This window comes from Jaculus jaculus, chromosome 6 (assembly GCF_020740685.1).
Source record: "Jaculus jaculus isolate mJacJac1 chromosome 6, mJacJac1.mat.Y.cur, whole genome shotgun sequence".
NCBI lineage: Eukaryota > Metazoa > Chordata > Mammalia > Rodentia > Dipodidae > Jaculus > Jaculus jaculus.
The window spans coordinates 100,495,422-100,522,507 of NC_059107.1; the positions used below are offsets into that span (position 1 = coordinate 100,495,422).

Here is a 27,086-nt window from a genome sequence, read left to right on the forward strand (position 1 = left end):
TCACTCTAGCCTAGGTGAACCTGGAACTCAGTCTGTAGTCCCAGGCTGGCCTTAAACTCATGGTGATCCTCCTACCTCAGCCTCCTGAGCACTGGCATTGAAGGTCATGCATCTCTGTGCCTGTCTCATGGTTCTTAATTTTAAAGCCATTAGTATTCAGGCGTGACCATGAGAGCCTTGAGTCACTATCCATGCTAACAGCAATAAGCTGGCCTGGGTACAAACCTAATCCCCAACACAAGAGACGGTGACTTAACACCTCACAGCTCTCTGCTCCTCTGGAGAGGACTCTTGGGGACAGAACAAACCTCCCGAGCCCCTACCTCACCAGGCCACAAACTGAATGGGTGGGTAATCATTATTTTTCCTTCAGGAGCTCTGTGAGAATGTGCAATTGAGCTTCTGCAGAAGGTGCTGTTCTTGTGTGTGCGTGTGTACAGACAGTTATACAACTCGGGAGGCCTCAGGTTGAATACTGAGCTCTTGTTCTGCTATCATCTGCTTATTTTCAAACAGGCCTCAAAGTCATGATGAGGCCACTGCTTTGCTTGTTCTCCTCAGTTTGCTGGGATGACAGGTGTGCACCGTTGTGCATAGCTCTTAGTCTGCTTTTCCGAGGACAAGATGGCTGGACCTCGGTGACGTGCACGAGAGCATTCAGAGGCGACAAACTGTTTGAGAACCGTTTTCAGTCCTTCGGTTTATTCATCCATTCAGATGTTGGAGCCAACACTCACTGTAAGTTCTCAAGTGAGCTGGGCGTGGTGATGCATGCAGGATAGCCCAGGCCTCCAGTCATGGAAGCAGTGGGATAAAGACAGCAATGTGTATTGTCACTGATCTCTCATCCTCTGGAGTGAACTCCTAGGGATAGTCCAAATTTCCTAAACACCTGAACTCATCCTGTCTTGAAAGAAAGAGACAGAGAGAGAGAGAGAGGGAAACAAGAAAGGAAGAAAAGGCTAGGCGTGGTGGGCACATGCCTTTAATCCCAGCACTCAGGAGGCAGAGGTAAGAATATCACCATGAGCTTGAGGCCACTCTGGAATTTGAACCAGAGTGAGACCCTACCTCAAAAAAAAAAAAAAAAAAAAAGAGGGAGAAGGAGAAAAGAAAAGAAAAGATGGCCATGGTGGCATGGGGCTTTCATCCCAGAACCAGAGAGGGCAAGGTAGAAGGATCAATATGAGTTCGAGACCAGCCAGAGCTACAGAGTGAGTCCCCAGGTCTTCCTGGGCTAGAGTGAGACCCTGCTTCACAAATTAAGAACAAAACACAAAACCAATAATAAAATCAATGGTCTGTGACATTGGGTATCACAGAAATCTCTCCTTTCATTGTGGACACTGGTCATTGTTCAGCTAAAACACATTCCCTAAAGACATCATATTCTCGATTTTTTTCAATTGAGGGAAGAAAACGAAGACATCTGGGGAGTCACTCCCAAGGCTAATTTTGTCCTGAGCCCAGAACTCTCTACCACTTCCTACAAACGCTCTCTCTGTTTAGAACATTATCACAAACCTGGCAACTTAAGCAACACAGAGAGCCGGGTCCCAGAAAGTCAGGGGTAATTCAAGGGCATCCCTGTCCTTAATCGACAAACACGAAGCAGAAAATACAAGAGCAGAGTCTAGAAGTGACTCTCACTCCATTCCCCTTGACGGCGTGTGGGAAGGGAGCAGAGGGAGGAGGACCTGAGGACAGACACAAGACAGAATCACAGTGACGTGAAATGGGTGGTCAGTGAAGCTGAGGGAGGTGCCGCAGGGGAGGAGCGCTTCAGCTCTCCAGAAAAGAGATCTGGGCCGGCCCGTCCCCTCTGGACATCGGGTAAACCCGTTGTTCTCCCTCACACTGTGGGGTGTGTTATGTGCAAGTATTGGAAGGGGAGCATTTGGCCTCCAACTCTGTGGCAGGAAGCCCTGAGAGACAGCAGGGTTAATCCCGTACTAACCCTCTTCAATTCGTTCCTCTCCTCCGTCTCCATTCACTCATTCCTCTCCTTCCCTGACGCTTCCTCCCATGACACAGGACATGATTCAAATCACAGGGCGAAGGTGTCCTTTTCAATATTTATTCTAAAGTGAAGTAATCTATAAGAATTAGCCAAGCAAAATTCATTTCTCTAGTCTGTACAGAGAACTAGCTGAGGTGGCACCAAAGGCCTGAGGCCCAATATCATGGGCCAGGTGATTTCAGAGAAGGGGCTCCATTTCTATAATAAGGGAGGGGTAGACTACCCAGATCCTATGCTTCCCCTGAGGAGGGCAAGATCCGGGACACCCACCCCCCACAACTTGCTTAAAACCATCCTACTTGTGGGGATTCCTCATGATGGACCATGACTCTCAGAACTCTGGGGATCTGCCCATCTGGCCATCTGCAAGTGCTTTTAGATTCTGAGTTCCGAGGCTGGAGAGATGGCTTAGCAGTTAAGGGCTTGCCTATGAAACCTAAGAACCCCAGTTCAAGGCTCGATTCCCCAGGCCCCACATAAGCCAGATGCACAAGGTGGGACATGCATCTGGAATTTGTTTGCAGTGGCTGGAGGCCCTGGCACGCCCATTCTCATTCTCTATCTATCTATCTATCTATCTATCTATCTATCTATCTTCCTCTTTCTCTCTCAGTCAGCCTGTCTCTCTCAAATAAATAAATAAAAATAAACAAAAATAAAATTTTTAAGGATTCTGAGTTCCTACCCCTTAACAGAATTCCTGGTTGCCTTCCTCCTGACTTCACCAGTATTAACTAGTGTCACAGCAGAATTCTTTGCATGAAGAACGTGGGCTGGGTCCCTGATGGCATGAAAGCACCTTTGTTCCACCATACTGCCCTTTCCTACAGAATTCTCTCCCCCAATACTGTATTCATTTTCTTCTAACCGTGCATCGAACCCAAGTGTTGGTTCACAGAGCCTTGGCTGGCTTGACAGAGCGCCAACCGATGATGACATCTACCAGGCAGGTGGGCAGGTAACTCAAGGGGAGGTAGAAGAGCTTGGCATCCCAGCCAGGTGAGTAGCGGGTGCGGGGACGACAGGCAGTCAGGGCGTGCTCCATGCAGTCCGTCACCAAGGACAGGTCCCCTGTGGACTCTTCACTGAATGATTTTACTCCTGTCAGGTCTGTACAGAATAAACAATGATGAGCACCTCCTACCACTCCTGCTCTAGTATTAAGGTAGGGGGGAAAGATTCTCTAAGAATTCAAGCTTTTCCCCCTCTGAAGCCACAACCCAAACCTAATCCATCCCAATTCTTCAGTAAGTGCCACAACCCAGCCAAAAGGGCAAACTGCTCCACACCGAGCCACCTGTCCCTTGCTCATAGGAACATCTGGGCTGTACCGATCAAAGATCTCTCAAACAGCGGAAGCAAACCCAGCACATGGGAGGTGGCTGTCCTCAAGCCCCCACTCTTCTCTGGCTTCACTCTCCCCCTCATGGTAGTGAGGGGTTCTGATGAAACAGGGCACCATGTTCTAAAGAGCCAGGTCGCTTCCTCGTGTGATCAGATGCCCACGCACCACCGAGGTAAGGGAGCTGAATGGCCCTACTGTGAGGAGGCAGAGCCTGGGAGGACTTTGGACTATGTGCAGCATGAAGGATTTTGCACTGGACTTTCCTTTGTTTGCCCATAGCTCACTTACAGGATGCCAGAAAGTTCTCGCCATAGACGTGCTTGACCTCCGAGCTGGCCTTATCCCACATCCTCTTTAAGCCCAGTGATAGTGTGTCAGAATTGGTCACAGCGGTCTTGAAATAGCCAGGCTCTATGATAGCCACCTTCACTCCAAAATAGGAGAGCTCTCTCCTGTGAGGCAGACAGGCGGAGGTCAAGGATTTCAGAAGGAAAAAAAAAAAAAATCACATGATAAATAGTACAGTAACATACCAAAACAAGATTGAGATAAGAAATGTTCCTGTGTTAGTTTGATTCAGATGTCCCCCATAAACTTACATGTTTTGAATACTAGGTTCCCAGCTGATGGAGATTTGGGAATTAACACATCTCAGAGGCAGTGTATTGTTGGGGGTGGGCTTATGGGTGTTATAGCCAGTTTCCCCTTGCCAGTGCTTGACACAGTCTCTGTCCTGTTGCTCACCTGATGTTGGCCAGGAGGTGATGCCCACCCTCTGCTCATGCCATCATTTTTCTCTGCCATCATGGAGTACCCCCTTGAGTCTGTAAGCCAAAATAAACCCTTGTTTCCCACAAGCTGCTCTGGGGTGATTTCTGGCAGCAATGCAAACCTGACTGCAACAGTTGGAAAGCTTGAATCTGGCATGACAGCAGATGGGCTAAAAGTTTTGATAACGGCATTTGCTCTGCACCTTTGAACATGGCTCCAAGTATTTGCCATATTCCAGATCACTGATATAAAATGACCTTATGTTCCAATATACCAAGTCAGAGCCATTCCATGTCCTGCACATGCAGTAGATCACTGGACTTTAACGCTGTCACCTCCCTCTCACTCCCAGTGTCCCTCCTGTCCAGGGAAGCTCTCAGGACAGCTCCCACCTGGGCCTCTGTTACAGTCAGCTTTGCATTGCTGCCAGAAAACACTTGACCAAGAGCAGCTTGCGGGGGGGGAATAAAAGGATTTATTTTTTGGCTTACAGGCTCAAGGGGAAGCTCCATGATGGCAGGGAAAAAAAATGGCATGAGCAGAAGGTGAACATCACCCCCTGGCCAACATCAGGTAGACAAGAGCAACAGGAGAGTGTGCCAAACACTGGCAAGGGGAAACTGGCTATAAAGCCCATAAGCCCGCCCCCAACAATACACTGCCTCCAGGAGGCATTAATTCCCAAATCTCCATCAGCTGGGAACCTAGCATTTATGGGGCACACCTGAATCAAACCACCACAGCCTGTGTGGGTGTCTTTGGGGAGTAGTCTCAGAACCCACACTCAGAGCCATCCCGCTCCCTACAGCCACCAGGAACCTGGCCAGAGCAGCTCCCCGATTCAACCATTCCAAGGGCTGCCCTGCCACTGGCATGACGTACAAGCCTGCCTAGGGCTCTCACGCCCACCACAAGCCACCAGTGCCCTCCTGTCCAGCCTCCTCCTGTCCAGTCAGGTCTATGCTTTTCCCAGGAGGACCCAGCAGTGAGACACTCATCTGTGCTCACACTGGGCTGCTGGCGTGTTCCCACCAGGATGTCCCTCCTAACCAGGCTGCCACGTCCTCATGCTCACTCTCAGCTCAGACCCCTTCTACAGTACCCTTCCACGAATATAGTGGCTACCACGGCTGTCTGGTCATGGCCACTCAAAGGGTTGACCACAGTGTTTTTCTTCCCTCACTCTTTTGGCTGCCAGAGTTTTAGGTGAAGGTCTACATTTTTTTGTCATGTCATCCTGAGGTCACTGCACTCTTACAAGAGCACAGTACCCATCTGTTGCATTGAGTAAGAGGCTCAGCTCACATCAAGGACTTTTTTAAGTGAGCCTCATAGATCTCATAGGACTGGACTCATGACTCTAATCATCCCACTTCCAATGTGGCCTCCAGATAATTTCTAAGTGTAGACCTCCTCCTGGCAGGGCAAGTTTAAATGAACGCACACCTGGGTCCTTCCTCTACAAAAGACATGGAAAGTGGGTCCCAGTGAACGCCCACCTAAATCCAGAAACGGGACTGTATGAGAGTTACAAAAGCTAGCCCAGATGCCCCTCTGTGATGGAGTCTTTCAAGCTGAATTCAATAAGCCTTCCAAAGGCTCCCCCAGAGCATCCCATTCCTGTTCCATACCTGAGGGAATCAGAGAAGGCCTCTACGCCATACTTGGAGATGCAGTAACCACCTCCAAAGAGCGACACCCTGCCCATGACGCTGGAGACATTGACCACGCGGCCCCTCGCCTTCCTCACTAAGGACAGCATGCTCAGTGTCACCTCGATCACCCCCAACAGGTTGACTTCAAGTATGTTTACAAAGTCCTGTTTGGTCAGCCACTCATTGGGAGCGGTAGGGACGGAGATGCCGGCGTTATTCACCAGGCCCCAGAGTCCTGAGGAGAGGGAAGATGAGAGAGGCGCACTATGTTATGCCTGCACAGTGGGGTCACCACTACGCCTTAATTCACATCCCACCAGGCGAAGAGCAGTCACGCGTCCACCGGACGGGGAGTAGAGGACAGCAAATAAAAATGTGTCTGCAAAGCTGGGCTACTGATCCCAGGGCTGCTGGCTGACTTTCCCCTTCCCTTGAATCTTCACGGGCAGCTCACTGCTGGGAACAACAGGAAATCCTTCATATCTGCTACCAGCAAGGACAGATGCTGAAGAGATTCGTGCCTCCGCTTATCTGGAAGCATGGGAGCGGCTGGAGAAGAGCGCTGTCCTCGTAGACATGTGGTTCTTTCACCTGTGTTTTCTGGGCAGTTTATGCAGAGTGCTGCCCTCTGTCTCTGCAAGAGCAAAGACAGAGGAGAGAGGGAGGAATACACAGTGAGGGAACGGAGGAAGGGAAGACATGGGGGAAAGGAAGAAAAGGCAAGGCAAGAGCTGAGCGTGGCACACAACTATAATCCCAGCACTCACGAGGCAGAGGTAGGAGGATCGCCACAAGTTCAAGGCCACCCTGAGAGTACAGAGTGAATGCCAGGTCAACTTCGGCTAGAGTGAAACCCTACCTCGAAAAGAACAAAAACAAAACAACAATAAATAAATAAATAAGGTAAGGCGGAATTTGGTCGGGTGGAGTTTGCTTGAACAATGCAGAACCGATGTCCTGGTAGCAGATTTTGGAAATAGTGCTGTTTGCGCTGCAAAGAAAGCTGACATGGGAAACCGTCAGCATCAGCATTGAGCAACTTTTCTGAGGTAGAGCTTGCAAAACCCAGCAGGCCGTCTGAGGGAGGAGGCAATGCTTCCGTCCCCACCTACAGCATGAGCTCCACCCTCTACCCAGAGTATAGTTGCCCCTCTTCCTTCTCTCAGCCAGTGTCGGTGTCGAGGTCATGGGTGTTGAGGTAACCACTCTGGCAGACCAAACACCAACTTTGGACTGAACAGCCCTTTCTACACTGTTGACTGCACGCAGCGGGAGCTGGAGGCTGGTGATTCAAAGCAAGGGGCGCCTTGTGATCTGGAAGAAGGGGCCCAATAAGTTGGGTGCCTACTCTGCTCTAAACCATGCCCTGCTCCATGGGGATGCATATTTTTTTAATTCATTCAATTCTTATTTGCATGCGCGAATGCATGTGTGTGTGTCTTTTTGCCCACTAGGTCCTCTTGCTGCTGGGCTTGCACCGCTTTTTGCTTCTGCCTTACATGGGAATGACTTGGGAATTGAACCTGACATGTCAAGCTTTTTATGAAAGTATCTTTAACTGCTGAAACATCCACCCAGCCCCCCAGATGTACATTTTTGGGGGGTCTCACTCTTGCTCAGACTGACCTGGACTTTTTTTTTTTTGGTTTTTTGAGGTAGGGTCTCACTCTGGTCCAGGCTGACCTGGAATTCATCTCAGGGTGGCCTTGAACTCAAGGCAATCCTCCTACCTCTGCTTCCCGAGTGCTGGGATTAAAGGCATACGCCACCACACCTGGCTTTGACCTGGAATTTGCTATGTAGTCTCAGGGTGGCCTACAACTCACAGCAATCCTCCTTACTTCTGTCTCCCAAGTGCTATGATTGAAGGCATGTGTCACCATGCCCAGCTAGATGTCCTTTTTGTTGATGTTGTTTTTGGTTTTTTGGTTTTGGTTTTCAAGGTATAGTTTCACTCTGGCCCAAGCTGACCTGGAATTCATTATGTATTCTCAGGGTGCCCTCGAACTCCTGGAGATCCTCCTACCTCTACCACCCAAGTGCTGGGATTAAAGGCATAGATGTATATTTTTTAACCAAGATATTTTATTTCTCAGAACTAACCATCAACATCCTAGTATAGACTGAAGTCAATAGAAGTTTACCAGACAGTTGTTGTATGGCATTTGTTTTTTATCTAGGCATAACATCATGCCATCTTGGAGAAGAGAAGACTTTGGCCACACAGCCATGGCAACTTTGGAGCAGACCAACACAGTGATGGCCAGATCTCTTGCTTTAGTAACGGTGCTACTGATGCTCCCTAGTAGATAGAGGATGGAAGGGTCACAGGCCGTTCACCTGGGAGCCCAGCTATTGATCCCCCCTGCCCTCCTCCAGCTGCAAGTGATCTTGGAAGAAGCTGGACTACACAGGAGGTAGAAGGTGAACCAGAGGGGGACTTGGTAATACAGCTTCCGTGAGGTCACCATCCAGGATTAAATGGGACTTTGTGGCGACACAGCTGCCTCTGATTCACCCACGCGCCTGTAAGCACCCCATCACCTGTGCTCTGTAGGGACCCAAACAAACTTATTGGTCCACTGACACTGGATTTTGGAGCAAATCACGCTTTGGTCCGTCATCTGAGCCTGTCTGGGGCAAACAGATACTTGTTCACATCTCCCCAGCTAAGAAGTTTTATGCGACAAGTATTTATGACAATTAATATAGAAAACAAGTAAGGCATGATGCCACATGCCAATAAATAACCCACCACAAGGGAGGTTGAGTCAGGAGGATGATAAGTTCAAGGCCAGCCTGGGCTCCATACCAGAACTTGTCTAAAAAAAAAATAAATCTTGGGCTGGAGAGATGGCTTAGCAGTTAAGGTGCCTGTGAAGCCTAAAGACAGAGATTGGATTCCCCAGTACCCACGTAAACCAGATGCACAAAGTGGCGCATGTCTCTGGAGTTTGTTTACAGTGGCCAGAGGCTCTGGATCACCCATTCTCTCTTGAGTGTCTCCCTTCTCTGTATCTTTCTCTCTGCTTACAAATAAATAAATATTTTCAAATCCCAGATCAAATGTGCTGAAAATAAGTAATTGCTGAGTGCCCAACCCTAATGAGACAAATATATCATCGTCTCCAGGGCTCTGGGAACATCCCAGAAGATGGGATAGAAAGAATGAAATAGCTGAAGGATGGGGCGGAATGCTATGGAACTTAAGCATCTGGACGTGACAAGGCCACTCACTATACTCATTAACTCACAGCAGATGTGGTCACCTGCACAAGATGTGCACATGATGGGACTGGTAAACATTCTGGTTATAAACAAGGGCGGGGCTTAGGCAGCCCTGCCCCTCCCCAATGAGCTAGTGGCAAGGGCGGGTTGCCTGGAGGAGGAGTTCTCATCTACAGCATAGCCGCTGTTGAGGGATGAGAAGTTCAGAGAAACTGAAGAGAACAGAGTAGGGTAATGCAGGGTACATATGATCAAGATGTAATATTTGTGTGAAAATGCCAAAAATAATTAAAGCCAGGAGTTGTGGTTCACACCTTGAATCTCAGCCCTTGGAAGGCAGAAGTAGGAGGATCGCTGTGAGTTCCAGGTCAACCTAAGCTAGAGTGAGACTCTACCTGCAAAAAAAAAAAAAAAAAAAAAAAACAAATAAAGATAATTTTGAAAAATTAAATAAATTAAGTTTTAAAATTCCAAACCAAAGAAGAAAGGGTTCCATGAAAGGGTATGGGGAAGCAAGAGAATATAATGGGAGATTATCTTCAAAATATGTTACATATATGTATACAAATTGTTAATAAACAATACACTTAAAAATTCCAAACCAAAAGGTAGGAGGATCGCTATGAGTTCGAGACCACCCTGAGACTACATAGTGAATTCTAGGTCAGTCTGGGCTAAAGCGAGACCCAACCTCAAAAAACCAAAACAAAACAAAAATTCCAAACCAAAGCCAGGCATATTTACACACACCTTTAACCCCAGCAGTCAGGAGGCAGAGGAGGTAGAAGGAGCACTGTGAGTTGGAAGCCAGCCCAGGATTACAGAGCAAGTATTAGCTCAGCCTGGGCTAGAGTAAGACTCTACCTAAAAAAAAAAAAAAAAAAAAAAATTCCAGAGCCAGGCATAGTGGCACATGCCTTGAATCCCAGCACTCAGGAGGCAGAGGTAGGAGGACTGCTGTGAGTTCGAGGCCAACCTGAGACTACACTGAGTTACAAGTCAGACTGAGCTAGAGTGAGACCTTACCTTGAAAAAAAATCCAAACCAAGCAAACAAACAAAGTATACAAAACAATTCCATTATCCAACCACTAGGAATGTTTAATAGGATTTTGTTTAAATAATAGATTATTCTAAATCATTGAATACTATCATTTGAAGAAATTTTCGCTTGTGGGCAAAATTAAGCAATTTTTTTGGGGGGGGGGGACAGAGCCTCTTGAGTCTCCGATTGATGTCAAGTTTGCTGTATAACAGGAGAAAGCCTTGAATTCCTAATCTCTTTGCTTCTAGTTCCCCAGTGCTAAGATTACAGGTGTGAGCTGCCGTGTTCAATTTATGTGGTGCCGAGGGTAAAACTCGGGGTCTTGTCCATAGCAGACAAGTCTTTTACTAACTAAGCTGCATCCCAAAACTACACACTTTTTTTTGTTGTTTGTTTGGGTTTTGTTGTTGTTTTTGAGCTAGGGTTTCACTGTAGCTCTGGCTGACCTGGAATTCACTATGGAGTCTCAGGGTGGCCCTGAATTCACAGTGGTACTCCTACCTCTGCCTCCCCACTGCTGGGATTAAAGGTGCGCACCACCACATGCAACTTGTGTTTTATTTTATTTTATTTATTTATTTTGATTTTTTAAGGTAGGGTCTCGCTCTAGCTCAGGCTGACCTGGAATTCACTACGAAGTCTCAGGGTGGCCTGGGACTCACAGTGATCGTCCTACCTGTACCTCTGGAGTATTGGGATTAAAGGTGTCCGCCATCACTCCTGGCTCTTTTTCTTTTTTTTTTTTTTTTTTTTCTGAGGTAGGGTCTCACTCTAACTCAGGCTGACCTGGAACTCACTACATAGTCTTAGGGTGGCCTTAAGCTCATGGCAATCCTCCTTTCTTTGCCTCTGAGTGCTGGGATTAAAGGTGTGTGCCACCATGCCTGGCCTACACATTTTTGAGTGAAAAGGATAAATATTTTCTAATCCCATGTAGGTCAAAATGTTAGCAATTTTTATTTCTGGTAGCTGAAATGATAGATTAATTTGATTGTGATTTTACATCAGTATTTCTCACAAAAATATTTTACATTTAAAAAAATCTTTATTTATTTGAGGTGGGGGAGAGAGAGAGAGAGAGGATGGCTATGCCGGGACCTCTAGCCACAGCAAATGAACTCCAGACACATGCACCACCATGTGCATCTGGCTTATGTGGAGAATCGAAGTCTGGGTTCTTAGGCTTCACAGGCAGGCACTTTAACCACTAAGCCATCTCTGCAGCCCTACATTTATTTCTAATACATTAATCATTTATTTAGTTCAGCTAGAGTAAAAGCGCAGTAGTGCCTCCTGCCATTGAAACCGAGTGGCCAATGCATGTGTCACTTCGTGCATTTGCTTTCTAGTGGAACTCGGGAATCAAACTCTGGCCAACAGACTTTGCAAGCCGCCTCCTGTAAACTCTGAGCCATCTCTCCAGCCCTACATTTATTTTATGATACACAAAATGAATGTTTTCTTCCCCCATGATAATTCTGACAAAACAGTGTATTCAAATAAAGAAAATATGACCCCTTCCTACTTTGGCTCTTATCTAAGCCAATCCTTAAGCTCATCAGGTCCCTCACTTAGCATGGAATGATCTTGCCTGATGACAGGTGACAGTAAGAACAGGTTACTGAGCTGAGACAGGAAATCCACTGCAGCACGGTCGCAGGCCCTCCGCACACTGTAGCCCAGGGCCCCTCTCCTGTCTCCCCCATCTCAAAAGAGTGCCCTGTTAAGAAGCCAGTCAGCCTGTAGCAGTCCCGATGTTCAGCACAGAGAAGAGGGAAAAGGACAGAGAGGAGTGTTCAAGACAACCTCTCACCTGGGCACCTGCTCTGCAAGCGTAGAGAGCTCCCAGGACAGAAGACGGGCCTCGGCCTCTGTGCGGGGAGGAATCCTGCTGTTATTTTGGGCCCCTGAGGCCCTCTAGGGATCTCGACAAGGAGCACGCAGGAGGTGTCCTCCTCACACACAGAGAGAAAAGCAACAGACACAGACAGGAATGCGGGTGATACCTCTGTCTCCCACGCGTTCCTTCACCCACTGGGCGGCTGCAGCGACGCTCTCTGTCTTGGTGACGTCCAGGATCACCGTCTCCAGCCGGTCGGACGTCTTGCTCCTCAGCTGCTCAGCCCCCTTCTCCGTCAGACAGGCAGCCAGCACCCTCAAGCCTCGCAAGTCCAGCTGTCTGGCTAGCAGGTTCCCAAAGCCCGAGTCACACCCCGTGATGAAGACATACTTGTCTTGCAGGTGGCTCACCACCTGCCTCTCACGGTACCAACGCAGGAGGTACCATAAGCCCATCAGGGCTGCCAGGTAGAGCCACATGGCTGGCAAAGGGCAAGCAGGAGTGCACTGGGTGAAAGCGACCCTGGCTTTGGCTCTCGAAGGAAGGAGTAGGGACACAGAGGCCTGAGGTAGGCGCAGCCTGCAGGTTTCTGGAATGGAGAGCTCCCTCTCCCGTGTGATCGCTTTCTGGAAGTGTTTGTTATCATGCCCCACCTCTGTGCTCTTTGGCCTGCTTCTGGGTGCTAATGTGCAAATGCCCTTGTTAATCTTCTACTCAGCATCACCTCCCTAGTCCATCAGTTCTTCTCCCTTTTCCTGTCCCCTCATGATCTGTACATGCCATATAACACATGCCCCAGCCTGATCAAAATCCAGGCTCAGTTTGTGTCTTTGCATCTTGCATGCCAGCATCCATGTAGCGGGGACTTTCGGAACACAGGCACACACCACTGGGATAGCACATTAGAGAGGAATCCCATTCTGTATGCAGGTTTCCTCACCAGGCGCAGCTCAGCTCCATTCCTCACACTACGAAGTGACCTCATTCTCTGTAGCACTATAGGAAAAGGGCAGAAGAGAGGGCAGAGGACTTTGGTGCCCTCCACGTAGAGTAAGTATCTGGAGAGGAGTGAGGGACCCTGTCGCAGTCAGCTCCACACAGCTGGGATGAACCTCCAAACCAGACCCAGGTGCAGGAGGAACGGGATTTATTCGTGCCTTGCAGATCCAGGGGAAGTCCCGTAATGGTGGAAGATGCTGGCTCCCTTTCACAGATCCACACACACAGAGAGAAACCACCAGCAGCACCACCAAGCGCAACGCTGAACACCAGCGGCACCAGGCAGGACTCACTCTGCATGCCTTAGGCTGGAGTTCAGATGCACCCCAAACACAACTTGGGGCTGGACCCCAGGATATGCCCCCATGGACATGGCTTCCAGCCAGGCGGCTGGAAATCCAAGTTACAAGCTTTAATAAAACACCTACAGCCGGTTGTGGTTGTTCACGCCTTTAATCCCAGCATTCAGGAGGCAGAGGTAGGAGGACTGCAGTGAGTTCAAGGCCATCCCAAAACTACACAGTGAATTCCAGGTCAGCCTGGGCTAGAGTGAGACCCTACCTCAAGAAAAATAATAATAATAATAATAATAATAAACTCCAGAGGTGAGAGAGGAGGCTTAGTGGTTAAGGTACTTGCCTGCAAAGCCTAAGGACACAGGTTCTGCTCCCCAGAACCCACATAAGCACGATGCACATGGTGAGGCATGTGTCTGGAGTTCATTTGCAGTGGCTAGAGTCCCTGGGGTACCCATTCTCTTTCTCTTTTTTTTTAAAACTTTTTTTTTTTTTTTTATTTGAGAGTGACAGAGACAGAAAGAGGCAGAGAGAGAAAGGAATGGGCACACCAGGGCTTCCAGCCACTGCAAACAAACTCCAGATGTATGTGCCCCCTTGTGCATCTGGCTAACACATGGGTCCTGGGGAATCAGCCTCGAACTGGGGTCCTTAGGCTTCACAGGCAAGCGCTTAACCGCTAAGCCATCTCTCCAGCCCTCTCTCTCTCTCTCTCTCTTAATAAATAAATAAACAATATTTTTGAAACTCCTGAGTCTATTGGGGGACGTATATTCAAACTAATACAAACCCTAAACAGGACATGTGATCTCAGAGTGGTGGGAGCTGGGAACCCTGGAAACAAAACTCCAAGTTGCTGGGAAGGACGTACCCCCTCAAGATGCGCTCTCCAAGCTGTATGATTCAACTGGACATGTGCGCAGTCATTTTGAGTTGTGACTGCCCAGACCAACCTGAGCCACTTTTCCTTCATAGTTTCCCAGCAAACCATGAGCACACAAAACCGCTAGCATGGAACGTAGAGGTGTTCAACTGGCTCCTGGCCATAGGGATGTGCGTGACTGATTGAAGCTTAAAACAAACAAACCAGGTACCCAGGTAATTCCAGCCAGGATAAAATCTTTTTTTTTTTTTTTTTTTTTTTTTGGTTTTTCAAGGTAGGGTCTCACTCTAGTCTAGGCTGACCTGGAATTCACTCTGTAGTCTCAGGGTGGCCTCGAACTCACGGCGATCCTCCTACCTCTGCCTCCCGAGTGCTGGGATTAAAGGTGTGTGCTACCACGCCCAGCTTGGATGAAGTCATTTTTATTCTAACCCATCCTTTACACCCTTTTTAATTTTTTTTTATTTATTTGACAGTGGGGTTAGGCAAATAGAGGACAAGAATGGTTGAGTCAGGGCCTCTAGCCACTACAAACAAACTCCAGATGCACATGGCACCTTGTAGAGGCGGCTTACAAGTGTACTGTGAAATTGGGCCTAGGTTCACAGGCTTCCCAGGAAAACGCCTTCACCGCTAAGCCATCACTCCAGCCCCTTCCCACCCTTTTCTGAACCAAATTAAAGCAATCAAACTCTTTATTTATTTATTTATTTATTTATTGATTTGGCCAATGACCACACTTCTGTCAGCAAGCCTCCCAACAAATTGTACTCATGCACCCTGATATCTGTCAGCCTTGCTTTCTTTTTTTGTTTTGTTTTTCGAGGTACAGCTTCACTTTAGCCCAGGCTGGCCTGGAATTCACTATGTAGTCTCAAGGTGGCCTCAAACTCAGGGCAATCCTCCTACCTCTGCCTCCCCAGTGCTGGGATCAAAGACGTGCACCACTACACCTGGCTCATCTTGCTTTCTTAGTACTCTTGGTGCTGTGGAGCTGATCCTCCTATATATTGCTATATTCCTCAAGGGCCACAGGAAGTTGCAGGGTGTATTTTTTTTTAGGAGCTCTGAAAAGGAGGGGTAGTTGCTAAGAGGTGTAGATCGGCTGGTTCTCTATTTTGATTGACAGTCTTGAATTATATAACCCTTCCCTCTACTATGCATATGTTTCTGATTTTAATGAAATGTACACCCCATTATTCATAAATATAAGATGGTATGACAATTAAGCTCTGTTGTCAACTGGATCAGCTTATTAATTAAGAGATATGCCTATACAATGATTGAGATGGGGAGGTAATATGATGGAGAATGGAATTTCAAAGGGGAAAGTGTCAGGGGGGAGGGAGGGAATTACCATGGGATATCTTTTTATAATCATGGAAAATGTTAATAAAAATTTAAAAATTTTAAAAATATTTAAAATTTTTTTTAAAAAAAGAGACGTGCCTAGTTGGGCGTGGTGTCACATGCCGTTAATCCCAGCACTCAGGAGGCAGAAGATCACCATGAGTTCAAGACCAGCCTGAGACTACATAGTGAATTCTGGGTCAGCCTGGACTAGAACAAGACCCTATTTCAAAAAACTACAAAAGGAAAAGAGAAAAAAGAGACATGCCTAAGGTGGGCGTGGGAGGGTATTTCCAGGAAGGATTGTTGGAGAGAGCAACACTTTTCCTCACAGTAGACAGTACTTATGATGACAATCCATGTATCAAGAAGCTTCCAGAGAACACAGCCTTTGCCTAGGTGTCCGTGCTACCTGCTCACGTGCACATGTACCCCGTTCCTACTGTTCTTCACAGACACTGGAGCCAGGTTCACCCGCCTGCCAACGCAGACTGAAGACTAGTGGCTGTCCAAGACCCAGTCCTCCAGGACTTCAGTGCCAGATGGGACTGCTGAGGCGTCCAGCTTGTGAACGTGGTTGTCCAGCTCTCCACCCTGCAGACAGCCCTTGTTGGACTGCCCAGGCCATCTTCTGTAAGCTAATTTCACAAATTCCCTTTACAATATGTAGTCATTTTATTAGTTCTGTCTCTCCAGAGAACCTTGAAAAAAAAACTTGGTACCAGGAAAGATTTTAAAAAACCAGACTTGTAAGGATGAATTTCTAGTGGGCTTGGTATTTTCTGGGCCTGGCTTTCCAAGTCTAGTACAACTAAACACTCTCCTGGTAGCAAGATCACTGATGCACCATGGTGTGAACTATTTATTTATTTTATTTTATTTTTGAATAAGTTTAAGAACCATTCAAGATAGATGTGTTTGATGATGCTGATTTACCTCTGATGAGTGAGGAGCAAGAAATTTAGTGATTCTGAAAATAAAGCTTGAATATTTATGGAAAATTAAGAAACATGTTGGCCAGTTGCTTCTAGCATCCTGGATAAAGTAACAAGGGAAAAGTATAAGCTCGCCAATGAAATGTCCCATCTCAAGGTGCACAGAAATGATCTAGAGGCTTCTAAGTGTGCCCTGGAAGAAACTCTCTCAACAGCCATGAGGCTCTGGTTGCAGAGAGAGAGAGAAAGGGAAGAAAAGAGGTAGGTAGGAAGAGAGGAACCTAGCCATGGTGACACATGCCTTTAATCCCAGCACCAGGAAGGCCAGAGCAGAAGGATCATCGTGAGTTTAAGACTCGTCTGAGCTACAGATTGCATTCTCAGGTCAGCCTGGCCTACAGTGTAGCCCTACTTCAGAGAATTAAAAAATAAAAATAAAAAATAAAATACAATACTAAAATGAGTTGCCTGTAATATTAGGTATCACAGAAATTTCTCCTTTCATTGTGGACACTGGTCATTGTTCAGCTAAAACACATTCCCTAAGGACATCATATTCTCGTTTTTTTTCAATTAAAGGAAGCAAACGAAGACATCTGGGGAGTCACTCCCAAGGCTAATTTTGTCCTGAGCCCAGAACTCTCTACCACTTCCTACAAACGCTCTCTCTGTTTAGAACATTATCACAAACCTGGCAACTTAAGCAACACAGAGAGCCGGGTCCCAGAAAGTCAGGGGTAATTCAAGGGCATCCCTGTCCTTAATCGACAAACACGAAGCAGAAAATACAAGAGCAGAGTCTAGAAGTGACTCTCACTCCATTCCCCTTGACGGCGTGTGGGAAGGGAGCAGAGGGAGGAGGACCTGAGGACAGACACAAGACAGAATCACAGTGACGTGAAATGGGTGGTCAGTGAAGCTGAGGGAGGTGCCGCAGGGGAGGAGCGCTTCAGCTCTCCAGAAAAGAGATCTGGGCTGGCCCGTCCCCTCTGGACATCGGGTAAACCCGTTGTTCTCCCTCACACTGTGGGGTGTGTTATGTGCAAGTATTGGAAGGGGAGCATTTGGCCTCCAACTCTATGGCAGGAAGCCTTGAGAGAGAGCAGGGTTAATCCCGTACTAACCCTCTTCAATTCGTTCCTCTCCTCCGTCTCCATTCACTCATTCCTCTCCTTCCCTGACGCTTCCTCCCATGACACAGGACATGATTCAAATCACAGGGCGAAGGTGTCCTTTTCAATATTTATTCTAAAGTGAAGTAATCTATAAAAATTAGCCAAGCAAAATTCATTTCTCTAGTCTGTACAGAGAACTAGCTGAGGTGGCACCAAAGGCCTGAGGCCCAATATCATGGGCCAGGTGATTTCAGAGAAGGGGCTCCATTTCTATAATAAGGGAGGGGTAGACTACCCAGATCCTATGCTTCCCCTGAGGAGGGCAAGATCCGGGACACCCACCCCCCACAACTTGCTTAAAACCATCCTACTTGTGGGGATTCCTCATGATGGACCATGACTCTCAGAACTCTGGGGATCTGCCCATCTGGCCATCTGCAAGTGCTTTTAGATTCTGAGTTCCTAGGCTGGAGAGATGGCTTAGCAGTTAAGGGCTTGCCTATGAAACCTAAGAACCCCAGTTCAAGGCTCGATTCCCCAGGCCCCACATAAGCCAGATGCACAAGGTGGGACATGCATCTGGAATTTGTTTGCAGTGGCTGGAGGCCCTGGCACGCCCATTCTCATTCTCTATCTATCTATCTATCTATCTATCTTCCTCTTTCTCTCTCAGTCGGCCTGTCTCTCTCAAATAAATAAATAAAAATAAACAAAAATAAAATTTTTAAGGATTCTGAGTTCCTACCCCTTAACAGAATTGCTGGTTGCCTTCCTCCTGACTTCACCAGTATTAACTAGCGTCACAGCAGAATTCTTTGCATGAAGAACGTGGGCTGGGTCCCTGATGGCATGAAAGCACCTTTGTTCCACCATACTGCCCTTTCCTACAGAATTCTCTCCCCCAATACTGTATTCATTTTCTTCTAACCGTGCATCGAACCCAAGTGTTGGTTCACAGAGCCTTGGCTGGCTTGACAGAGCCCCAACCGATGATGACATCTACCAGGCAGGTGGGCAGGTAACTCAAGGAGAGGTAGAAGAGCTTGGCATCCCAGCCAGGTGAGTAGCGGGTGCGGGGATGACAGGCAGTCAGGGCATGCTCCATGCAGTCCGTCACCAAGGACAGGTCCCCTGTTGACTCTTCACTGAATGATTTTACTCCTGTCAGGTCTGTACAGAATAAACAATGATGAGCACCTCCTACCACTCCTGCTCTAGTATTAAGGTAGGGGGGAAAGATTCTCTAAGAATTCAAGCTTTTCCCCCTCTGAAGCCACAACCCAAACCTAATCCACCCCAATTCTTCAGTAAGTGCCACAACCCAGCCAAAAGGGCAAACTGCTCCACACCGAGCCACCTGTCCCTTGCTCATAGGAACATCTGGGCTGTACCGATCAAAGATCTCTCAAACAGCGGAAGCAAACCCAGCACATGGGAGGTGGCTGTCCTCAAGCCCCCGCTCTTCTCTGGCTTCACTCTCCCCCTCATGGTAGTGAGGGGTTCTGATGAAACAGGGCACCATGTTCTAAAGAGCCAGGTCGCTTCCTCGTGTGATCAGATGCCCACGCACCACCGAGGTAAGGGAGCTGAATGGCCCTACTGTGAGGAGGCAGAGCCTGGGAGGACTTTGGACTATGTGCAGCATGAAGGATTTTGCACTGGACTTTCCTTTGTTTGCCCATAGCTCACTTACAGGATGCCAGAAAGTTCTCGCCATAGACGTGCTTGACCTCCGAGCTGGCCTTATCCCACATCCTCTTTAAGCCCAGTGATAGTGTGTCAGAATTGGTCACAGCGGTCTTGAAATAGCCAGGCTCTATGATAGCCACCTTCACTCCAAAATAGGAGAGCTCTCTCCTGTGAGGCAGACAGGCGGAGGTCAAGGATTTCAGAGGGAAAAAAAAAAAAAATCACATGATAAATAGTACAGTAACATACCAAAACAAGATTGAGATAAGAAATGTTCCTGTGTTAGTTTGATTCAGGTGTCCCCCATAAACTTACATGTTTTGAATACTAGGTTCCCAGCTGATGGAGATTTGGGAATTAACACATCTCAGAGGCAGTGTATTGTTGGGGGTGGGCTTATGGGTGTTATAGCCAGTTTCCCCTTGCCAGTGCTTGACACAGTCTCTGTCCTGTTGCTCACCTGATGTTGGCCAGGAGGTGATGCCCACCCTCTGCTCATGCCATCATTTTTCTCTGCCATCATGGAGTACCCCCTTGAGTCTGTAAGCCAAAATAAACCCTTGTTTCCCACAAGCTGCTCTGGGGTGATTTCTGGCAGCAATGCAAACCTGACTGCAACACTTGGAAAGCTTGAATCTGGCATGACAGCAGATGGGCTAAAAGTTTTGATAACGGCATTTGCTCTGCACATTTGAACATGGCTCCAAGTATTTGGCATATTCCAGATCACTGATATAAAATGACCTTATGTTCCAATATACCAAGTCAGAGCCATTCCATGTCCTGCACATGCAGTAGATCACTGGACTTTAACGCTGTCACCTCCCTCTCACTCCCAGTGTCCCTCCTGTCCAGGGAAGCTCTCAGGACAGCTCCCACCTGGGCCTCTGTTACAGTCAACTTTGCATTGCTGCCAGAAAACACTTGACCAAGAGCAGCTTGCGGGGAGGAATAAAAGGATTTATTTTCGCTTACAGGCTCAAGGGGAAGCTCCATGATGGCAGGGAAAAAAAATGGCATGAGCAGAAGGTGAACATCACCCCCTGGCCAACATCAGGTAGACAAGAGCAACAGGAGAGTGTGCCAAACACTGGCAAGGGGAAACTGGCTATAAAGCCCATAAGCCCGCCCCCAACAATACACTGCCTCCAGGAGGCATTAATTCCCAAATCTCCATCAGCTGGGAACCTAGCATTTATGGGGCACACCTGAATCAAACCACCACAGCCTGTGTGGGTGTCTTTGGGGAGTAGTCTCAGAACCCACACTCAGAGCCATCCCGCTCCCTACAGCCACCAGGAACCTGGCCAGAGCAGCTCCCCGATTCAACCATTCCAAGGGCTGCCCTGCCACTGGCATGACGTACAAGCCTGCCTAGGGCTCTCACGCCCACCACAAGCCACCAGTGCCCTCCTGTCCAGCCTCCTCCTGTCCAGTCAGGTCTATGCTTTTCCCAGGAGGACCCAGCAGTGAGACACTCATCTGTGCTCACACTGGGCTGCTGGTGTGTTCCCACCAGGATGTCCCTTCTAACCAGGCTGCCACGTCCTCATGTTCACTCTCAGCTCAGACCCCTTCTACAGTACCCTTCCCCGAATATAGTGGCTACCACGGCTGTCTGGTCATGGCCACTCAAAGGGTTGACCACAGTGTTTTTCTTCCCTCACTCTTTTGGCTGCCAGAGTTTTAGGTGAAGGTCTACATTTTTTTGTCATGTCATCCTGAGGTCACTGCACTCTTACAAGAGCACAGTACCCATCTGTTGCATTGAGTAAGAGGCTCAGCTCACATCAAGGACTTTTTTAAGTGAGCCTCATAGATGTCATAGGACTGGACTCAAGACTCTAATCATCCCACTTCCAATGTGGCCTCCAGATAATTTCTAAGTGTAGACCTCCTCCTGGCAGGGCAAGTTTAAATGAACACACACCTGGGTCCTTCCTCTACAAAAGACATGGAAAGTGGGTCCCAGTGAACGCCCACCTAAACCCAGAAACGGGACTGTATGAGAGTTACAAAAGCTAGCCCAGACGCCCCTCTGTGACGGAGTCTTTCAAGCTGGATTCAATAAGCCTTCCAAAGGCTCCCCCAGAGCATCCCATTCCTGTTCCATACCTGAGGGAATCAGAGAAGGCCTCTACACCATACTTGGAGATGCAGTAACCACCTCCAAAGAGCGACACCCTGCCCATGACGCTGGAGACATTGACCACGCGGCCCCTCGCCTTCCTCACTAAGGACAGCATGCTCAGTGTCACCTCGATCACCCCCAACAGGTTGACTTCAAGTATGTTTACAAAGTCCTGTTTGGTCAGCCACTCATTGGGAGCGGTAGGGACGGAGATGCCGGCGTTATTCACCAGGCCCCAGAGTCCTGAGGAGAGGGAAGATGAGAGAGGCGCACTATGTTATGCCTGCACAGTGGGGTCACCACTACGCCTTAATTCACATCCCACCAGGCGAAGAGCAGTCACGCGTCCACCGGACGGGGAGTAGAGGACAGCAAATAAAAATGTGTCTGCAAAGCCGGGCACGGTGGTGCACGCCTTTAATCCCAGCACTCGGGGAGGCAGAGGTAGGAGGATCGCTGAGAGTTCGAGGCCACCCTGAATATACATAGTGAATTCCAGGTCAGCCTGAGCTAGAGTGAGACCCTACCTTAGGGGGAAAAAAAAATGTGTCTGCAGGGCTGGGCTACTGATCCCAGGGCAGCTGGCTGACTTCCCCCTTCCCTTGAGTCTTCACGGGCAGCTCACTACTGGGAACAACAGGAAATCCTTCATATCTGCTAACAGCAAGGACAGATGCTGAAGAGATTCGTGCCTCCGCTTATCTGGAAGCATGGGAGCGGCTGGAGAAGAGCGCTGTCCTCGTAGACATGTGGTTCTTTCACCTGTATTTTCTGGGCAGTTTATGCAGAGTGCTGCCCTCTGTCTCTGCAAGAGCAAAGACAGAGGAGAGAGGGAGGAATACACAGTGAGGGATCGGAGGAAGGGAAGACATGGGGGAAAGGAAGAAAAGGCAAGGTGGAATTTGTTTGGATGGAATCTGGTTGAGAAACAGAGAGCAGATATCTTGGTAGAAGCAGATTTTAGGCTGGAGCTGGAGAGAAGGCTCAGCAGTTAAGGTGCTTGCCTGCAAAACCTTAACAACTTAGGTTCAACTCCCCAGTACTCACGTGAAGCCAGATGCAGAAGTTGGCACACACATATGGAGTTCGTTTGCAGTGGCTAGAGGTCCCGACATACCCATATATATTCTGTCTCGCCCAATCTCTCTCTCTCCTCTCTCTGCTTACAAATAACTAAATAGAAATTATTTTTAAAACAAACAAGCTTCGCATGGTGGCGCATGCCTTTAATCCCAGCACTCAGGAGGCAGAGGTAGGAGGATTGCCATGAGTTCGAGGTCACCTTAAGACTACATAGTAAATTCCAGATCAACCTGGGCTAGAGTGAGACCCTCCCTCGAAAAAAAACGAACAAACTAGCTAACTTTTTAACAACAGTGGGCAGGAAAGATGGCTCAAGGGTTAAAGGCGTAGAAAACAATGCTGTGATGCTTGTGATGTGAAAAGCGCTGGCCTGGAAACCGCCAGCCTCAAGGTTGAGAAACTTTCCTGAGATAAAGCTTGCAAAACCCCAATGGCACCCTCAGGAGGAGGCGATGCTCCCTCTCCACCTACAGCCCAAGCTCCACCCTCTGCCCCAGCATGTGGTGCCCCTTCTGCTCATCCATGGCCCTTCTTCTTCAGCCCTACCGGCATCGAGGTCACTGGTCTTCAGGGAACTGTGATGTAAGTCTAGTCACAGCTGAGGGGTGAACGGCTTTTCTACAGTGCTGACTGCCCCATGCAGTGTGTGCAAGACACAAGGTGATTCAGGGCAAGGGAACACTTGATCTGGACAATTGGCCCAACAAGCCACGGACTCCTTCACCCAAAGCCGTGTCCTGCCCTTGTTGGGATGTATACTTGTTTTTGCTTTGCCCTGCCCCACCCAAGGTAGGGTCGTTCTCTAGCCCCGGCTGATGTGGAATTCACTACGTCGTCTCAGGGTGACCAAACTCACAGAGATCCTCCTACCTCTGTCTGCCAAGTGCTGGGGCTAAAGGTGTGCACCAGCATGCCTGGCTCTTGGTAGGACACTTATAAGTCTGTTTAAGTCTGAGTTTCCCTCTTTTCTTGGTTTTGTCTAGGTAAGGTCTCACTCTAGCCCAGGTTGATCTGGAATTTACTGTGTATTCCCAGGCTGGCCTTGAACTCACAGAGATTCTCCTACCACTACCTTCCAAATGCACCCAGCTCAAGTGATGCATGCTTTTTTAAAATAACATATGTATATATATTTTTTAATTTTTATTTATTTGAGAGCAACAGACACAGAGAGAAAGACAGATAGAGGGAGAGAGAGAGAATGGGCGCGCCAGGGCTTCTAGCCTCTGCAAATGAACTCCAGACGCGTGCGCCCCCTTGTGCATCTGGCTAACGTGGGACCTGGGGAACCGAGCCTCGAACCGGGGTCCTAAGGCTTCACAGGCAAGCGCTTAACCGCTAAGCCATCTCTCCAGCCCAACATATGTATATTTTTATTTACTTGCAAGCAGAGAGAGATAGAAAAGAGAATGGGCACACCGGAGCCTCCAGTCACTGCAAATGAGTCATGCCCCACTTTGTGCATCTGACTTTATGTGGGGAACTGAACCCACGTCATAAATCTTTGCAGACATGTGCCTTAACCACTGAGCCATTTCTCCAGCCTGGAGGCATACTTTTTGACCAAGACATTTTAATTCTCAGAACCCAACCATGAGCATACTTATATAGATGGAAACAAATGTAAGTTTACCAAGACAATGCTTACGGCAATAAATGTAGGAAACAACAGGGCGTAGTAGTGCATGCCTGTATTCTGAGCTAAAATGAGGCTGAGGCAGAAGAGGCATGAGTTCAAAGCCAGCCTGGATTTCATAGCAAGATCCTCAAAAAAGGCATCCTAGAGCCGGGCGTGGTGGTGCACGCCTTTAATCCCAGCACTTGGGTGGCAGAGGAGGAGGATCGCTGTGAGTTTGAGGCCACCCTGAGACTACATAGTGAATTCCAGGTCAGCCTGGACCAGAGTGAGACCCTACCTCAAAAAAACAAACAAACAAAAAAGGCATCCTAAAAAATAAAAAAGACAAAAAGACAACCTAAGCCAAACAAAAATGTATAAAGCAATTCCATTATGCAATCTCTAGGAATACTTAACAGGGTTTTTACTAAAGAGTATTCTAAATCATTGAATTTTATCATTTGAAGAAATTATATTTAGGTGATAAAATGCTTAAGTGAAAAAGTTCATATATGTATTTTTATTATTTATATATATAAATTTATTATTTATTATTTTTTTTTAATTTTTTATTTATTTATTTGAGAGCGACAGACACAGAGAGAAAGACAGATAGAGGGAGAGAGAGAGAATGGGCGCGCCAGGGCTTCCAGCCTCTGCAAACGAACTCCAGACGCTTGCGCCCCCTTGTGCATCTGGCTAACGTGGGACCTGGGGAACCGAGCCTCGAACCGGGGTCCTTAGGCTTCACAGGCAAGCGCTTAACCGCTAAGCCATCTCTCCAGCCCTAAATTTATTATTTATTTGCAAAGAGAGAGAGAATGAGAATTTTACAATAAGACCTTTGCCACTCAAATGAATTCCAGACATATGTGCCACTTTGTGCATCTGGCTTTATGTAGGTACTAGGGAATTGAACCTGGACCAGCAGGCTTTGCCAACAAGTGCCTTTAACCACTGAGTTGTCTCTCCAGCTCAGAAAACTCAACTTTTAATCATATGTAGGTCAAAATATTAGCAATTTTTATCTATTGTGGCTGAGATTATAGGTTACTTTTGTTGTGATTTTACATATTTTAGTATTTCTGATATTTTTGTGGTTATTGTTTTTTGTTTTTTGAAGTAGGGTTTCGCTCTAGCACAGGCTGACCTGGAATCCACTCTGTAGTCTCAGGATGGCCTTGAACTCACAGCAATCCTCCTACCTCTGCCTCATGAGTGCTGAGATTAAAGGTGTGCACTACCATGCCCGGCAGCTGTATTTCTGATTTTTAAATTTCATTATTTCAAACAATAATCATTATTCTTTGACAAATCAATGTTCTTTTCTTCCCCTATTAAAAAAAAAAAAAAAAACCACAGAAAAAACAGTGTATCCAAAGAAAGAAAATGGGACCTATTCCTGGTTTTGAACTTTTCTAAGTCAATCCTTAAACCCATCATGCCCCTGTCTAAACATGTTCCTCCTTCTTGGCATGGAGGATGACAGGTGACAAGTAAGAACAAGTTACTCCGTAGGAGTGTAACATCTGCTGCTGTCTGGCTAAATGTATATACAGTGCTCACCAAACTGCCCAGTAAGCACTTCTCTTAATGTTCATAGGCATATATTAATGCTACTCTCACTTTTGATTAGAGAAGCTTCTCTTTTCAGATGGCAGTGACCTTGGGACAGAGCAGTGCTCCGCACTGAAATTTCCCTATCACACCTTCCATGGCTCAAGGTCCATTGCGGAAGAGGTGGCAGCAGAAAGAATGTAAGAGCCAAAGGAAGGGCAGGACTCCTTACAACGTGCTCCTCCAGACACAAAATGGCCTGGGTATCCATGACCTCACAGTGCCTGACACTACCTACACAAGACCATCATAAGAGGAGGAAAAGATCATGACATCAAAATAAAAGAGACTGATTGAGAGGGGGAGGGGATATGATGGAGAGTGGAGTGTCAAAGGGGAAAGTGGGGGGAGGGAGGGAGGGAATTACCGTGGGATATTGTTAACAATCATGGAAGTTGTCACAAAAGAAGAAAAGAAGAAGGAGGAGGAGGAAGAAGAAGAGGAGGAAGAAGGAGGAGGAGGAGGAGGTGAAGGAGGAGGAAGAAGAAGAAGGAGGAGGAGGAGGAGGAGGTGAAGGAGAAAAACAGCAAGTTACAGAGCTGAGACAGCAGAGCCACTCCATCATGGTCCCAGCCACCTTGCACACTGCAGCCCAGGAACCCAGTCCTGTCTCCTCCCCCAGTGAGAGTCATTTGGGAGGGCAAATCCTCAACCAGGGCAGCTTCTTCTCACCAAGCCTAAAAAGCTCCCAGTACAGGAGACAAAGGATAGCGAGAGAAGGGGTTGGGCTGCTGGGTATATTGGGACACTGTGTTGCTTAAAGACCCCAGAGCATCTTCAGGGATCTTTCCAGGGAGCAGGAGGGGAGTGGAAGGAGACAGGAGGTGTCCTCCTCACACACAGAGAAAAGCAACAGATACAGACAGGAATGTGGGTGATACCTCTGTCTCCCACGCGTTCCTTCACCCACTGGGCAGCTGCAGCGACGCTCTCTGTCTTGGTGACGTCCAGGATCACCGTCTCCAGCCGGTCGGACGTCTTGCTCCTCAGCTGCTCAGCCCCCTTCTCCGTCAGACAGGCAGCCAGCACCCTCAAGCCTCGCAAGTCCAGCCGTCTGGCCAGCAGGTTCCCAAAGCCCGAGTCACACCCCGTGATGAAGACATACTTGTCTTGCAGGTGGCTCACCACCTGCCTCTCACGGTACCAACGCAGGAGGTACCATAAGCCCATCAGGGCTGCCAGGTAGAGCCACATGGCTGGCAAAGGGCAAGCAGGGTGCACTGGGTGAAAGCGACCCTGGCTTTGGCTCTCGAAGGAAGGAGTAGGGACACAGAGGCCTGAGGTAGGCACAGCCTGCAGGTTTCTGGAATGGAGAGCTCCCTCTCCTGTGTGATCACTGTCTTTCAGTAAGTGTTTGTAATCTTGCCTCACCTCTGAGCTCTTCAGACTACTTCTCCATGCTGATATACAAATGTCTGTGGTATGCAATCTCTTGCTCAATACCTCCTTAACCTATTGATTCCTCTC

At 47.9% G+C, this 27,086-nt stretch overlaps 2 protein-coding genes across 2 annotated transcripts; both read right to left on the reverse strand.

The window, feature by feature from the left end:
• Positions 1–2,586: 2,586 nt before the first annotated feature.
• On the reverse strand, positions 2,587–12,540 carry LOC123461582 (retinol dehydrogenase 7-like). Its single transcript, XM_045152614.1, has 4 exons — positions 12,070–12,540; positions 5,768–6,026; positions 3,654–3,817; positions 2,587–3,130 (listed from the first exon to the last, which is right to left on the reverse strand). Exons 1-4 carry the CDS (start codon positions 12,380–12,382, stop codon positions 2,913–2,915), a joined length of 954 nt encoding a protein of 317 aa, XP_045008549.1. The 5' UTR covers positions 12,383–12,540; the 3' UTR covers positions 2,587–2,912.
• Positions 12,541–18,154: 5,614 nt separating this feature from the next.
• LOC123461629 (retinol dehydrogenase 7-like) lies at positions 18,155–26,822 on the reverse strand. The gene is made up of 4 exons (XM_045153053.1): positions 26,501–26,822; positions 21,286–21,544; positions 19,175–19,338; positions 18,155–18,651 (listed from the first exon to the last, which is right to left on the reverse strand). The coding sequence occupies exons 1-4, from the start codon at positions 26,811–26,813 to the stop codon at positions 18,434–18,436; spliced, it is 954 nt and encodes a 317-aa protein (XP_045008988.1). The 5' UTR covers positions 26,814–26,822; the 3' UTR covers positions 18,155–18,433.
• Between the last annotated feature and the right edge of the window lie 264 nt (positions 26,823–27,086).